At 33.0% G+C, this 14,643-nt stretch overlaps 1 protein-coding gene and 1 pseudogene across 38 annotated transcripts in view; both read left to right on the top strand.

Moving 5' to 3' along the window:
- The window catches only part of STXBP5L (syntaxin binding protein 5L), a 325,816-nt gene that overhangs the window by 254,590 nt on the left and 56,583 nt on the right, over nucleotides 1-14,643 (top strand). For 13 of the 37 annotated variants that reach the window (XM_021070300.2, XM_021070296.2, XM_084991097.1 and 10 more), the window contains one exon: nucleotides 6,508-6,558. The exons of the other annotated variants lie outside the window; for them this stretch is intronic. In XM_021070300.2, the coding sequence (XP_020925959.1) occupies nucleotides 6,508-6,558 (51 nt within the window). The remainder of the gene's footprint in view (nucleotides 1-6,507; nucleotides 6,559-14,643) is intronic. 37 annotated transcript variants of the gene reach the window in all.
- LOC110256416 (actin-related protein 2/3 complex subunit 1A pseudogene) lies at nucleotides 10,999-13,862 on the top strand (annotated as a pseudogene). Its single transcript, XR_014824704.1, has one exon. The product of XR_014824704.1 is annotated as an actin-related protein 2/3 complex subunit 1A pseudogene (transcript).

Genomic DNA, 14,643 nt, shown 5'->3' with positions numbered 1-14,643 from the left:
GTTCCAGGAAAAACTGGTTTTCAAAGTAATTTTCAGTTTTTATATAAAAGTTTATAAAATTAACAAATTATCACATTTTGAATTTATTAAACCTTTTTTGCCAAAAAAATTACAGTCAACATTGTTATAGTAACTTAAAGCAAACAAGGTATTTTCATGTTGTGTTATCACATTTAATCCTACAGCAATCCTATAAGGTTGATATAGTTCTCATTGTATATGAGTGAAGAATTATGGCTAAGAAAAATAATTCTATAACTTGCCCAAGGTTATCCTGATAGTACATGGCTTAATTGGAACCAACCCAAATCTTTAGACCTCAAGGTCCTCTGACCCCAAATTATTTGACCACCTTAGGTGGGCTTTAAATAAATGTAGTTATTTCTGGGAGTTTACAAATCAAGATAGACAAGAACAGAAATAAAGTTGTGTAATCATTTAACACTTGGTCATAGAACACAAGCAGAGAGTCACTGATTCACTAACATTGTCTACATAGAAATGTAATACATACGTTAAAGTGGCAAGAAAAGTAGAGCCATCAATAGATAGACTTTACAAACATTTTAACCTAAACAACTTTTAATTTGTGCCATATTTATTTTACTGAATTTATCTAGGCCACACAGGTGGTATCTTCTATATCACGGAGATTGTGTTGCTCTAGTGGAAAGAGCATAGTGCTGGAGTCAGAAAAATTTGACCCTCCCCTACCACTTTCTACCATTATAACTTTAGCCAAGTTTCTTAATGTCAATAATATGCAGCAGTGGTTATTATAAAAGCAATGATAAACATCCATGGCCTGAAGAGACAACTTGTTCTCCTTGGCCATTCTAAATTTCCAAATAATGGGAGTTCTCATAGTGGCGCAGCAGAAACGAATCTGACTAGGAACCATGAGGTGGCAGGTTCGATCCCTGGCCTTGCTCAGTGGGTTAAAGATCTGGCATTGCCGTGAGCTGTGGTGTAGGTTGCAGATGCGGCTCGGATCTGGCATTGCTGTGGCTCTGGCATAGTCCAGCAGCAACAGCTCCAATTAGACTCCTAGCCTGGGACCCTCTGTATGCCTCAGGTGTGGCCCTAAAAAGACAAAGACTAAATAAATAAATAAATACATACATACATAAAAATAAATTTCCAAATAATAGATGTAGCATAGTCAAAGTAGAAATCCTTCACTGGAAATCAAAAAGTTAATCGAGTTGTTTCTAATCAACAAACAACTCATCAGAAGCTTTGAGTTAGAAATTTCTAATCTAGCTTTATATATTATTTCCCGTTAAAATAGTAACCATATTCAGACTGATTCAAGATTCACTCTATTCCTAAAATTTTGATTCAGATGTGGAACCAAGGATTACTGTAACTGAACCTTAACTGAATTTGGGAGGCAGAAAATCTAGGAGTAGAGATGCATAGTTTTGCAAAGGTTTATAGTCTGGTGCTATTATAGGAGTTGGCCATCACCTGGTCTTTAGACCTGAATTTATAGATAAATATTAATATATACTGTGTCATCACCTAATCTTTTCACTCATTTTCATCATCTTTGGTCTCTTACACCATCATACATAACAATTTCTAGGTAAGTCATTAAATGATAGATGGACTAGGTACATAATTAACCTTTAAAAAAAAACCTCATATTTAGTGAGATATAATTTACATTAAAAAATTCATATATATATATATATATATATATATATATATATATTTTTTTTTTTTTTTATCCTGCCTTCCATCATGTTCTATCCCAAGAGATTGGATATAGTTACCTTGCTGTTACCTCATTGCTTACTCATTTTATTTTTTTTTTATATAATGATTTTTACTTTTTTCCATTATAGTGGTTTACAGTGTTCTGTCAATTTACAGCATGGTGACCTAGTTACACATACATGTATACATTCCTTTTTCTCACATTATCATGCTCCATAAGTGACCAGACATATACATATGTGAGACTGGGTCACTGTACTGTACAGCAGAAATTGAAACAACACTGTAAATCAACTATACTCTAATAGAAACAAAATTTTTAAAATTTTTAAAAAATAAAATTCAACTTTTTATGTACATTTATGAATTTCTTTCCTATGTTTTTAATTGTTTTTATTTTCAAAAATGTAAGCCATACTCTGTTAAAGTAGCAAGAATTTCCTGACAGTTTCCCAGAATTTAACAGAACTAGGATAATAGGAAGTCAAAATCTAAGACTCCACTTGCTAGAGCACTATTCCCAGCACTGCAACTGGATTACCTATGCTACTTTTCTCTGTAAGCCAAGATAGTCAATTTTTCAAAGTGTTGAAGGATTAAGTACTATTCTATGTGAGGATGCACTACATGATTTAAAAGAGATTTTTATGGAGAATAGGCCCATTTTGAATCAAGTATATGATGTCACTCTCAAAAAAAAAGTGGACTTTTAGGAAGTACTGTTGTGCAGAGAAAAGACATAATTATACTATGTGAATTGGAGGCTTTATCAAGTGTACTGTATTTAATCCTAGGCACTAGATTTTAAATAGGACCTGTTGTCCAGATAAGTCATTTTGTATATAGAATACCATAGTATGAACATCTTTCTTGCCAACTAAGTTTAATAGTGAAAATAATAGCTAATATTGAATGTTTGTTATTTACCACACCATACTAAGTGCTTTACACATATTCCCTTAATTAACACTGACAAGATCCCTATGAAGTAGGGACCACTTATTAAACCTATTTTATAGAGGAAGAGAAACAACCATTCTGAGATTAATTAACAAGACCAGGGTCACTCAGCTGGCAAATGTTTGAGTTACAATTTGAATCCAGTTATGTTTTTGATCACTGGGCTTCACTTCATCAAACTAACTTTGGAGAAAAGCAGAAGTCTTTGTGGAAACTAACTTTGGAGCAAAGCAGAAGTCTTTGTGGAGCTTTACAGAGGGGTTAAAAAAAAGTACCTAGTGTCCTCTAATTGGGACATTACTATTCTTGTAACTACTACATTCTCTTCCTCATTAGAAAATGGAAGATCAAAGATAAGAAAAAAAATTTAATTGCTCTAAAGAAACCAAAATGTATCTGTTAATTTTATACATTGTATATTATAATCACCTAATCTCGTTATATGTCATAATCACCTTAAAAAGCTGAGAACAATGATAATCTATATATCTATATCAAATTTAACAACTAAGGACAATATGGCATCTCTTGTATGGAAAATCTGAGATGCATCTCAGGAATTACTTTTTGGTAGAAATGTCCTGAATGAAAGTCCCATAGGTTGGTTAATGTTCATAAAACAGTAAAACATTATTGCTGAAAATGTGATCTGCCAACCTCTTTTATCACTATCATCTGAAACATTTCTTAAAATATAAATTCCTTACGACTAAATGAGAGTACCTGGAGATGGCCCCTAAGTCTCTTTAGATGCTTTAAGATCTAGCATGTGAGAACAAGAATTATTTTTTTAATTGCTCAGAGGTTATTTTTTTAATTGCTCAGACAGAGTAGTAAATGGTAAAGGAAAGTAGTTTAAGCCTAAATAGAAGGAAAATTTGCAGTAATTATAGCAACCCAAAGTTGGATTTTTTTTTTTTTAGTATCTTTGAAGATTTCTATCATAGAACTATTCAGACAGGTAGGATGTCAAGAATGTTCTAAGAGAAATGCCTACATTGAGTAGGATATTGGACTATAAGACCTCAAAGATTCCTTTGAGCCAGGATTCTCCCTTCTCTTAGTGTAGTGTGCTAAGCCAATAAGTAATGTGACATTTCTTTTTCCCATTTTCTTCCCTTCGGTTAACAATATGAAATGATAGTAGTATGTTTGCTCTAGCTACATAATAATAAAAATGAAGACATTCAGAGAGCTGCATTCCCAGGGGCACACTTGCAAAGGTTAACATGTGTTTTCACTCTATTTATTTCCAAGACTACTTGCCTTGCCTCTTATTCCCTCTTGCCTTACTCATCTTCCAACCCAAATTCCTCAAATGTTAACGTGTAACATGTTCTTCTAACATTTGAAACATGATCTCTCCATCTGTTTAGCTCTCTGAAGAGTGACCCTTCACCCCTGCCTTCTGACTTTACTGGGTTTTTTAAACATTCATTCAGCAAACACTTATTATACATCTACTCTATGCCAAAATTGATTAGGTATTGGGAATATAATCCCCATTCTTGGAGAATTCAAAATTTCAAGATGTTAGCCAGTGTTAGCCAGTAGTAGACAGAGTAAAAAAAAAAAAAAAAAGTCAGGTATAATAAAATGTAAATGTTATAAGAGAGATGCATAGGGTGCTATGAAAGTTAAAACAGTGGCACCAAATGAAGCCTTAACTGTGGAGCTGCATTCAGAAAGGTGGTGATTTTTAAGCTCTCTTGAAGGATGAGTTTACTAGTAACTGGACAGTGAAGAGAAGATTATTCTGTGCGTAAATAACAGACCCATTATAACATTATTAAAGAAGTTCACCAGTTAATCCCACCATTTAATCATTTCTTTTTTCTACCCATTTAAACAATTGAGGGTAGTGTTTCTGAGGGGGCCCCCAATTTTGAGGTAGGAAGTAGTATATAAGAAGCAAAGAAGGTAGGTGGTAAAGTATAAGGGGTGTTCCCCAAAGTGGAGCAGATTTAAGAGCCAGAATAAATTAGATACTAGACTAATAGAAAGGAACTGTTTGTCCTCTTTCTGAAAGCATCCTTTTAATCCATTTTTAAAATAATTTTACATAAATACATTTTTATATAATCTTTGTGCTGATTCTAAACCTAAATTTCTAAAATTTATCAATTTCTCCTTTATATAATTATTTTTAATGTCTTTTTATAGAGATGGCTGTCTGTTACTATTATTTTTATTAAAATGATAAACTTAGGGAGTTCTTATTGTGGCTCAGCAGGTTAAGAACCCAACATGGTGTCCATAAAGATGCAGATTCAATCCCTAACCTAGCTTAGTGGGTTAAGGATCCAGCTTTGCTGCAAGCTGCAGTGTAGATGGCAGGTGCAACTTGGATCCAGCATTGCTGTGGCTATGGCTGTGGCATAGGCCTGCAGCTGCAGCTGTGATTCAACCCCTATGCCAGGAGCTTTCATATGCCACAGGTGTGGCCTTAAAAAGAAAAAAAAAATTGTGGCATTCATGCAATTTATACCCAGCAATAAAAGGTACAAACAACTGATGCATGCAATGACATGAATGAATTTTTTTTAATGATAATACTTAGATTTCCTTTAACATGTAGTTTAGTATGTCATATTGTAGTCAGCAGACTATGGCTCACAGACCAAATCCAGCGTGCCACCCATTTTGGTATGGCTTGCGAATCAAGAATGGGTTTTTTAATTTTTAAATGGTCAGAAAAATCAAAAGTAATATTTAGTGACACAAAAATATATTTAGGTTTCTATTATATTTAGGTTTTATAAAAGTATTATAAAATGTATTCCTATCATTCCAGCTGAAATATTAGAGATAGTATCAAGAATATTATATGACAGATAGGAAGATTAAGCTGCAAGTTGATAAAGGCATTTTTTTCCCCAAAATTTTATAACTAGGTAGTAACAATTCATAAATTTGCAAGTCATGTTTTCTGATTTTAAATTGAGTATTCTTTCTATTATATTATCCTGCATCTTTATTTTAGAATAACTTTCCTAGTTATAAAAAAAATCACTCATTAGAAAGTATAAATTGGTAGTATCAATTTGAGTCTTAATAAAGTATTAAATTGACAGAAAAGATTTCTAACATGATTTCCCCAATTCATTTCTTTCTATAACATATATTCCAGTTAAATATTTTATGAGATGCCCAATGTAGAATTTTTATTAACAGATAAATGATGAGGCAAATTTTCAATAAACTGTAGACGTTTTCTTGGTTTATTCAAACAATTTATGACTGATTTATAATATATTTATTTTCATATATTTTTTATTTTCAAGATTATCTTATATACTTAATTGTAGTATTGTGCTATTCAATATTGAAGTCATTTCATCTGCTGTAGGCATGGTAAAGTGTCCTTAACTACAACACACACATCTATAATTTTTTTCTATTTCAAAAAAATATTTACAGGGTTCATCAGTGTTTACCCTTATCATTGTTATTTATGATATGAATTTATAATTTGTTGCAATATTTCTTTACCTATTAGATTTATCTAAAATTTATTTTTGGTTCTTTCTAAAATAAAAAATCGCTTCTCATGCTACATGTGAAAAAAAAAAAACTATGCAAAGATACACTTAATTTTTTACCCTAAGAACAATTGCTTTTCTCATGTTTCTGTTTGCATTTTAAATATTTATACTGAATGACAACAAACTAACATTGAACAATATTTCTGCTTCCATACATGCTCACTAAATGTAATACTCTTCAGGATTTCAATAATTATACTGTAAAACGTACTGTTCCCTCACACTCCTCTTTAATTTTATGTAATTAACAACTGCCTTTTTCCTTTTTCTGTTGTTTCAGTTAAAGGATCAAGAAAGTTAAGTCTGCCAACAGATCTTAAGGCTGATCTTGGTACGGTAGGAAAAAGCCAACAATTTTTAGTTTTCTTACATTCATTTGGCTGAACATCTTAACTAACCAGTCCATGAATAACAGTATTACTAGATGGCAGTGTTTAATGGCTTTCCAAAAAGGCTTTCTTACAAATCACCATACAGTTCTGTTGGCAGCATTCAACATTTTGTTTGTTAACAATCATTTTACCAAATTATATTTTATAAATCATTACACACCAAGATATGTAATATTTTGGCATTTTATCATGAAAATGTTTTTAAACATTGGCTAGTCATGCATATATGCCCTTTGTGACTGTAATCATGTAATGAGCATCATTTTTTCTGAAATTATTTTTCCTTTTTAATAGCAGCAAAATCTGATACATAAAAGAATAGAGTTCTTATTACTTGGGAAAGTTATAGAAAATTTGATTCACTTTTAGTTTGTATCTTGTGGTGATCACAGGCTTACTTATAATTCTAACTCTGAAATAAATAGGGTCTTATTAAATAGGCTTTCATAAACTTTTCTTTCAGAATCTTTATCTGCTTGTTCCAAGACTGTTTTTCTCTTTTGAAATTTAATTGAATTACCTTTATATTCATCTCCTTTATTCTGACTTAAAGTCATAGCAGTAAGTCCTACTAATATCATGGTTAAAATAAGAAAAATACAATAATTGGTCTCTGCATTAGAGTGTTCAGAGCTGTTTCACATACATTATTTTATTTCACTTTCCTGACAATTCTTTAAGGTAGTTATCACTATTCCCAATCTTTTTTTTCCAGAGCAGAAACTGAGGTTATATTGTTAATGAATTGTAGAAGTAAGATTTGACCTAAATCACAGAACATAATACCCAAAGTCTATACAGCAGATTCATATACCTCATCTCATTGTTTCTAAATTAAATAACTATTAGTCAACAAATAGTTTATTACAATTATTACAGGAGTTCCCGTTTTGGAGCAGCAGAAATGAATCTGACTAGGAACCATAAGGCTGCAGGTTTGATCCCTGGCCTCACTCAGTGGGTTAAGGATCTGGTGTTGCCATGAGCTATGGTATAGGTCACAGATGCAGCTCAGATCCTATGTTGCTGTGGCTCTGGCATAGGCCGGCAGCTATAGCTCAGATTGGACCCCTAGCCTGGGAACCTCCATATGCTGTTGAGTGCAGCCCTAAAAAGCAAAAAAAAAGAGAAAAAAAAAGATAAAATCTGATTGCATATAATTTTAGATGAACTTTATTAAATTAGATAATTATGTTATAGTATTTTTAAATGCAAAGCACTAACGTATTCAGTATTATTAGTTCAATATTAACAAAATTGTTATGAAGCTAATTAGTATTTTACCATTGTAATTTATGTCAAAGGAAGAATCAACATTCTAGTTCTATTTATTGACCTCCTACTACATGACACCATACTATATGATTTGTATATATTATCTGAGATAGTTCAATAATATTGTTCCCACTTTACAAGTAAATTAATTAAGGCTATGAAAAATTAAAATTTGCTTAAGGTCATATAATAGCAAAACTGAATTTTTATCAAGTATATATCATTGCAAAGCTTATAATCTTACAATTACCTATCATTTTGCATAGCATGTACTGTTACAAATGTCAAATGAAAACTATTTAAAGAATTACACTTTTCTCTAGAAAAATATGCATTCTGATAGTATTTACATTGATTTCCACAGTTTATTTACTAGAATGTTGAAAAGGAAAATAGATGATTCCCAGCCCACTTCTATTATTTATTAAAAGTAGCAAAAAAAAAAACCTCTTAATTTTAATTCTACTCTGGAGTTCAGTTAGGTATAGTTATTTACCAATAAACATATTAATAAACAATTTCTACAAATGTCAGTCTCTGAAATCTCCTTCCCAATTGCTTCACTCTCACTCTTTTTATATATACTTTAAACAAAGATGAATTATGAAAATTCACATATATATAAAAGATAAAATAGTCAAGTGATAAACTTTACTGAAGAATTTTTTGCAATTAAAAGGATTTACAATAAAATTTCATTAATCTCTAAGTAGTCGTCAATGTAATTTTATTTTTAATACTTATTTCCCACAAATCTCCAGAAAAAAAAAATATAAGTATTCTGAAAGAGGACACATGTTTTTATATGTGTAAATTCTTCCAACATAAAACCTTGGTGTGAAATATACCCTGGGTTGTTTTAGCATGGCTTTAAGAAGATTATTTTCCAGTAATGTATAATCCAACAGTGAAGGAGGGAGATGTGTAAAAAGCTATTGCAATACACGAATAAGGGCCAGAAGTGGGATAACAACAATTAAAATGAAAAACAGAAGTGTTACCATGGGAGACTTTACAACTGATGGGATTTAGAACAGTGGCGGGAACATGGCTGGTAAGGCATCGGAAACAGGAAGTCAAGGATGACCACAGAGTGTAGGAAATAGCTCTTGTGGAGAGTATCTGGTTTGAGAGAAATGAAAAATGAGTTCAGGTTGCTCAGGGACATCCATGTTAACCTCTCAGTCAACAATTAAAAATGTAGGGACTGTTGGAGTTCCCAGTCGTGGCTCTGACTAAGAACATGAGGTTGTGGGTTTGATCCCTGGCCTCGCTCAGTGGGTTAAGGATCCGGCTTTGCTGTGAGCTGTGGTGTAGGTCACAGACGTGGCTTGGATCCCTCATTGCTGTGGCTGTGGCGTAGACTAGCAGCTGTAGCTCTGTTTGGGCCCATAGTCTGGGAACCTCCATGTTTCCTGGGTGCGGACCTAAAAGAAAAATAAGAGGAGTTCCCGTCGTGGTGCAGTGGAAATGAATCCAACTAGGTACCATGAGGTTGCAGGTTTGATCCCTGGCCTCGCAGTGGGTTAAGGATCCGGCGTTACCGTGAACTGTGGTGTAGGACACAGATGCAGCTTGGATCTCATTTTGCTGTGGCTGTGGCATAGGCTGGCAGCAACAGCTCCAGTTAGACCCGTAGCCTGGGAAGCTCCATATGCCGCAGGTGCAGCCCTCAAAAGGAAAAAAAGGAAAGAAAGTAGGACTGTCTATTGCATAGTATAGGAAATAATATTTAATATCTTGTAATAACCTGTAATGAAAAGTAATCTGAAAAAAATATATATGTAACTGAATCACTTTGCTGTACGCCTAAAACTAATACAATATAGTAAATCAACTATATTTCAGTTTAAAAAATAAAGGGGAAAAATATGTGGAGGTATAGGGTAGGGGGGAATCTCAAGCCCAAAGTAATAGGTAACAACCATTTGTATAAAAATATTAGTGACTGTGTAATATGAGCTATTCCCTGAAGACAAAGGAAATAGGGCAATATCTCTGGGAGCTTTGGATACTATTGTAACTTCTTTGTTAAAACAGTCCTTAACTGGAGCAGAAGTAAAACTACAGTAGGAGTATAACAGTAGGAGTAAAATAATCATAATAACAGAAAAAAATCTCACATTAGACACTCAGGCAATTAGAAGCCTTAAGTAGTTAGTTAGTAATTTATGAAGTAGTTGCCAGAATCGTGGGAAATTCCTTTATACTTAACATTTTAACATGTAGTGGAAAATGATCATGTTTTTCAATTTTTTACAAAAAATAGATATTTTTCTAATAAAGATTTTGAATTAATAACCTAAATATGAATTTTATAAAATTCAGATCTTGAATACACATAATCCAGGGGCTGGCACATAACATTTTGAATATAGTGTTATATATGCATCATAGAAATAGACCTCCCTGAACCCTTGAAAAAAAACCTACTACAAGATGTTCTCCAGACAATGAAAAAAATGCATGGAGATGCCATGGTCAAAGAATAAGTAGTGACTGCTTAATTTAATTGTAGAACTAAATCAACAGTGACAAATATGGTTATAAAGTAAAATGTAAACTTAAAATCCATAATGATATGGAAATACTATAATTTTTAATTTTAGAGTGAAGAGGTTAAAGTTGCTAGCAAAAGAATTAATAATTCTATAGCTAGGTATGGTGGTTAATTGATGGTGAATTGAGACGGGAGATAAGCAGTGGAAGAGGAATTATACCAATTTCACCTTTGATAAGGAGAAATCAATTGATATTATGCATATATATAGCAAATTTAAGAAGAATTAAAAATACACCTTCAAAAATATACCATTAAAAAATTAACACCACAAAACTTCAAAAATTAGGCAACAGATAATCATCTAAAATTGAAAATAAGAAAATGCAGGCCATATGGTGAAAGGAACTACATAAGACAGAGAAGAAGGAAGAGAGAGAAGTAGAAGTGGAGGAGGAAGAGGAAAAAGAAATAACCTACACAAAAGTTGCAGAATGGAATAGGCCTGTTCATGTTGACTGACCAGAGTCTTCCACTCTGAGCTTATCAGAACTGCCCTGAATCCAGCTTTCTAAACTTTTAAAAATACCAAAAAAAAAAAAAAATGTCCCTTCAATAGTTTTTACTAGAACCAATCACTTGCCATGCTTGGAACAAGGATCATACTTAAGATTGCCTTTAGCCACAATAACTGAAAAGTTCACATCTGTAAGAGGAATGGGAGTCAGTGGTGAAACCTCGTAAACTCCAGAAGTACAATGGAGACATCACGGGTATTGGTAGGGCTTTAAAGCATGATCATGTTGTCCTTTTCATGAGTCAGAAGGATGGAGTCTGGAAGCTAACCTTGGTGACACTGAGAATCAAGTAAGCCTCTTTTGTGAAGTGGTCTCCTCTAAAGAACAAATTTGCTATGGATAATGAAAAACAATTCACTTCCATCTGTCACTTGAGTATAAAGATGACAAGTAGGTAAGCAAGGACATTAAAAAGCCAGTTCATTCAACTATTCTTAGTTTGGATCGGTATCTCAATAGTGTCTCACTGGCAGCAGGATTATGAGACTTCAAATGCAGATTAAGTACTTCTGCATATAATTATAAAGTGGATGAAAGGCCAACCAGTATGCCATGGAGCAGCAAGGTACCTTTTAGTTAGCTGATGTCAGAGTTTTGTGGCACTGGAAGCTGGGTCCCAGGTTCACCTTCTCTGCCAGTGGGAGCTCTCTGGCCTGGGTCAGCCATGACAGCACTATGTCCAGTGCTGGTATCTCAAACAGTATTCAGGTTTGAATCTGAAAACAAAGTTCCTGCCACTCCTGAGCTTATTACATCTCCCAGAGAATGGTGCTGCTGGCCATGAATGCTGCCCGGTGCTCTTTAAGATGACTCCATCTATTGGACTTTCGTCCCCAACTACACATTTCAAAACAAAACATCCAGCACAACATGTTAGCCATGGAACACTTCCACAACATGAACAAGAGAGTCCTGGTCAAGCAACACAATACAGCTTCAGAGATCCTGTACTGGAGTAGCATTACTAAAGTACCTATTGATAAGGTAGACAAGAAAGAACATCAGAGAATTTGTCCTATAAAAACCAGTTGGGCCATGACAGTTTGGGATTTCAAGACCCTAGAGTTTTCCATCCAAGGCCTTCAACTAAGATCTCTGAGTGAACCTATCATGAAAAACTGTTACTGACTGTGTCTGTCACTTGCAAGATAGGAAAGCCAACCACAAGGAAACACTAAAAACACATATCATGCCAATACAATTTGTGTTCTCTTTGAATATAATTGGTGACAATATTGGGTTTTTAAAGTCTTTTAAAATTTTTATCTCTTCATGTAATGTTTACTTTTTTGTTGTTTCATTCAATTCTAGCCCAAAACTTCTCTTTAAGCAGTTCGTTATGGAAAATTGTCAAATTAACTTAAAAAGCAGGTAGTATGTAAATTGTCTCCCAGAAAATTAAGTAAAAACACTTTTTTTTAATGAAAGAACAATGATGAAATGTCTCTCATGTCAATAGATATAAAAAGTGAATTACTTTACTTAGAAGAAAAAGGTAAGTGTGTGTCACAAAACAAAATTCACAAAAGAATCATCTAAAGCCAAGTGATTCAAAGATTAGTAATAGGAAGTATTAGACAACTACTAGCAAAAATAAAATTGGAGTTATGATGTTAATATTAACCAAGTTCAAGGCAAAATAAGTTAAATTGTAAAAGTGTGGTTATTTATAGTGATAAAATGTACCATCCACAATAAAACTGTTTTACAAATTTTAATAAACCAAATAATGTAGGACAACTCTTACAGTTTTCGATATATAAGGACTAATAAGAAATAAATAGAAAATGTGCTAATAAGAAATAAATAGAAAATGTGCTAATAATGAGAGAGTCTAACAATTTAATGACAACCTAAGACAAAAAGTAAGAAAAACCTCAGGAGAAAAAGAGACATAATTTACTTGGAAGATTTATTTAATATACCTTGAACTTTATTTCTTATTATCCCTCCCATTTTTAAATTTAAAAAAAAATTATAGGTGATTTACAATGTTTCTTCATTGTAATATACCTGAACTTTATACCTTGAAAATATGTTATGATTTCAAGTGCCCATTGAAAAATTTATAAAATTTAAACCTATGTTAAAATGACAAAGAAACCTTCAGTTCTTAAAAGTAGGATATTACAAACCACGTTTTTAACACAGAGTAAGGACCTGAGAAATTAAAACACAAAAATAGAAAACAGAAACCATCTCAACTACCTGGAAGATTTTAAACCCTCAAACAACTCTTGGGCCTGGTTTCTGACATACTATATCAGTAGCTAGCCTTTTTATTTTTCATATTCCCTGTTATATCATGGATCAAGAACTCTGAAATCATAGACTAGGGTCTAGAATATAATTGAGAGAAGCTATAAAACTATTTATCCAGAGTAGAGAACAAAGAGGGGGGGCGGTTTGAGGAAAAAATTCCAAACTACATTAAAAAGACTAAAGCTAAAAAAGACTACAAAAATTAACTATTATAATAATTCATTCTATAGGGAGTTAATTCTATTTAAAGAATAACAAGACTTGAAAAATAAGACTTTTGAGAAACCTAGAGCAATAAAAATAACTTTAATTTTTTTTAAAGATCAAGAAATCATTGACAACACTGTAAATTAACTATAATGGAAAAAATAAAACTCAAGGAAAGAAAAAGACATGAAGCTAAAACAAGTGCAAATGAAAGAGCCAATTTAAAATCTTCTATAATAGTGAATGAACAAATAGGGACTTTTAATAAAGAAATAGAAATTATGAAAAGAACCAAGTGGAAATTTTGGAGCTAAAAATTACAGTAGCTAAAATGAAAAATTCACTGGAAAGATTTAACAGCAGATTTGAGCAGACAGAAGAAATTGGCCAATTGCTCCTGACTCAGAGGAACAAAAAGAAATGAAGGCAAATGAACAGAGGATAAGTGACACCATCAAATATAACAATATATTATGGAAATACTTGAAGGAGAAGACAAAGATCAAAGGGGGAAGAAAGAATATTTGAGGAAATGGCTGAAAACATTGCAAACTTGAAAGATCTGAATCTATTATAGCCAAGAAATTCAATGAACTCTAAATATGAACTCACAAAGAGACCCATACTGTAACATATAAACAATCAAACTTTATGAAGACAAAGAATCTCAGGAGTTCGTATTGTAACAAACCCAACCAGTATCCATGAGAATGCAGGTTTGATCTCTGGCCTCACTCAGTGGGTTAAGGATCCAGCATCATTGTGGCTGTGGTGTAGGTCAGTAGCTACAGCTCCAATCTCCAATTTAACCACTAGCCTGGGAACTTCCATATGCTCCAGATGTGCCCCCCCCAAAAAAAGAAAAAAATAGCAAGAGAGAAGTGACTCATCCTGTATATAAGGCATCCTCAATAAGATTAATAGCCAATTCCACATCAGAAACCACAGAAGCCAAAAGGCAGTACAATGACAATATCTAAAGTGCTGAAAGGAAAACAAAAACTAAAACCTATCAACAAAGAATTCTTTATCTGGCAATATTTTCCCTCATGAAAATGAAAGAGAAATTAAGACATTCCTAGATAAACAAACATAGAGAGTTTATCACTAGTAGACCCTCCTTACAAGAAATACTAAAGGGAGTCTGCCAGCTGAAATGAAAGGACACTGGATAGTTAACTTGAAGCCATTTAAAGCCATCA

This window comes from Sus scrofa, chromosome 13 (assembly GCF_054392235.1).
Source record: "Sus scrofa isolate SSC_HxYL_T2T_F1_AM1 chromosome 13, Sscrofa_HxYL_maternal_Yorkshire_Landrace_v2.0, whole genome shotgun sequence".
NCBI lineage: Eukaryota > Metazoa > Chordata > Mammalia > Artiodactyla > Suidae > Sus > Sus scrofa.
The sequence above is the reverse complement of the archived record's forward strand: the minus strand, read 5'-3'. Positions and strand labels throughout refer to the sequence as shown.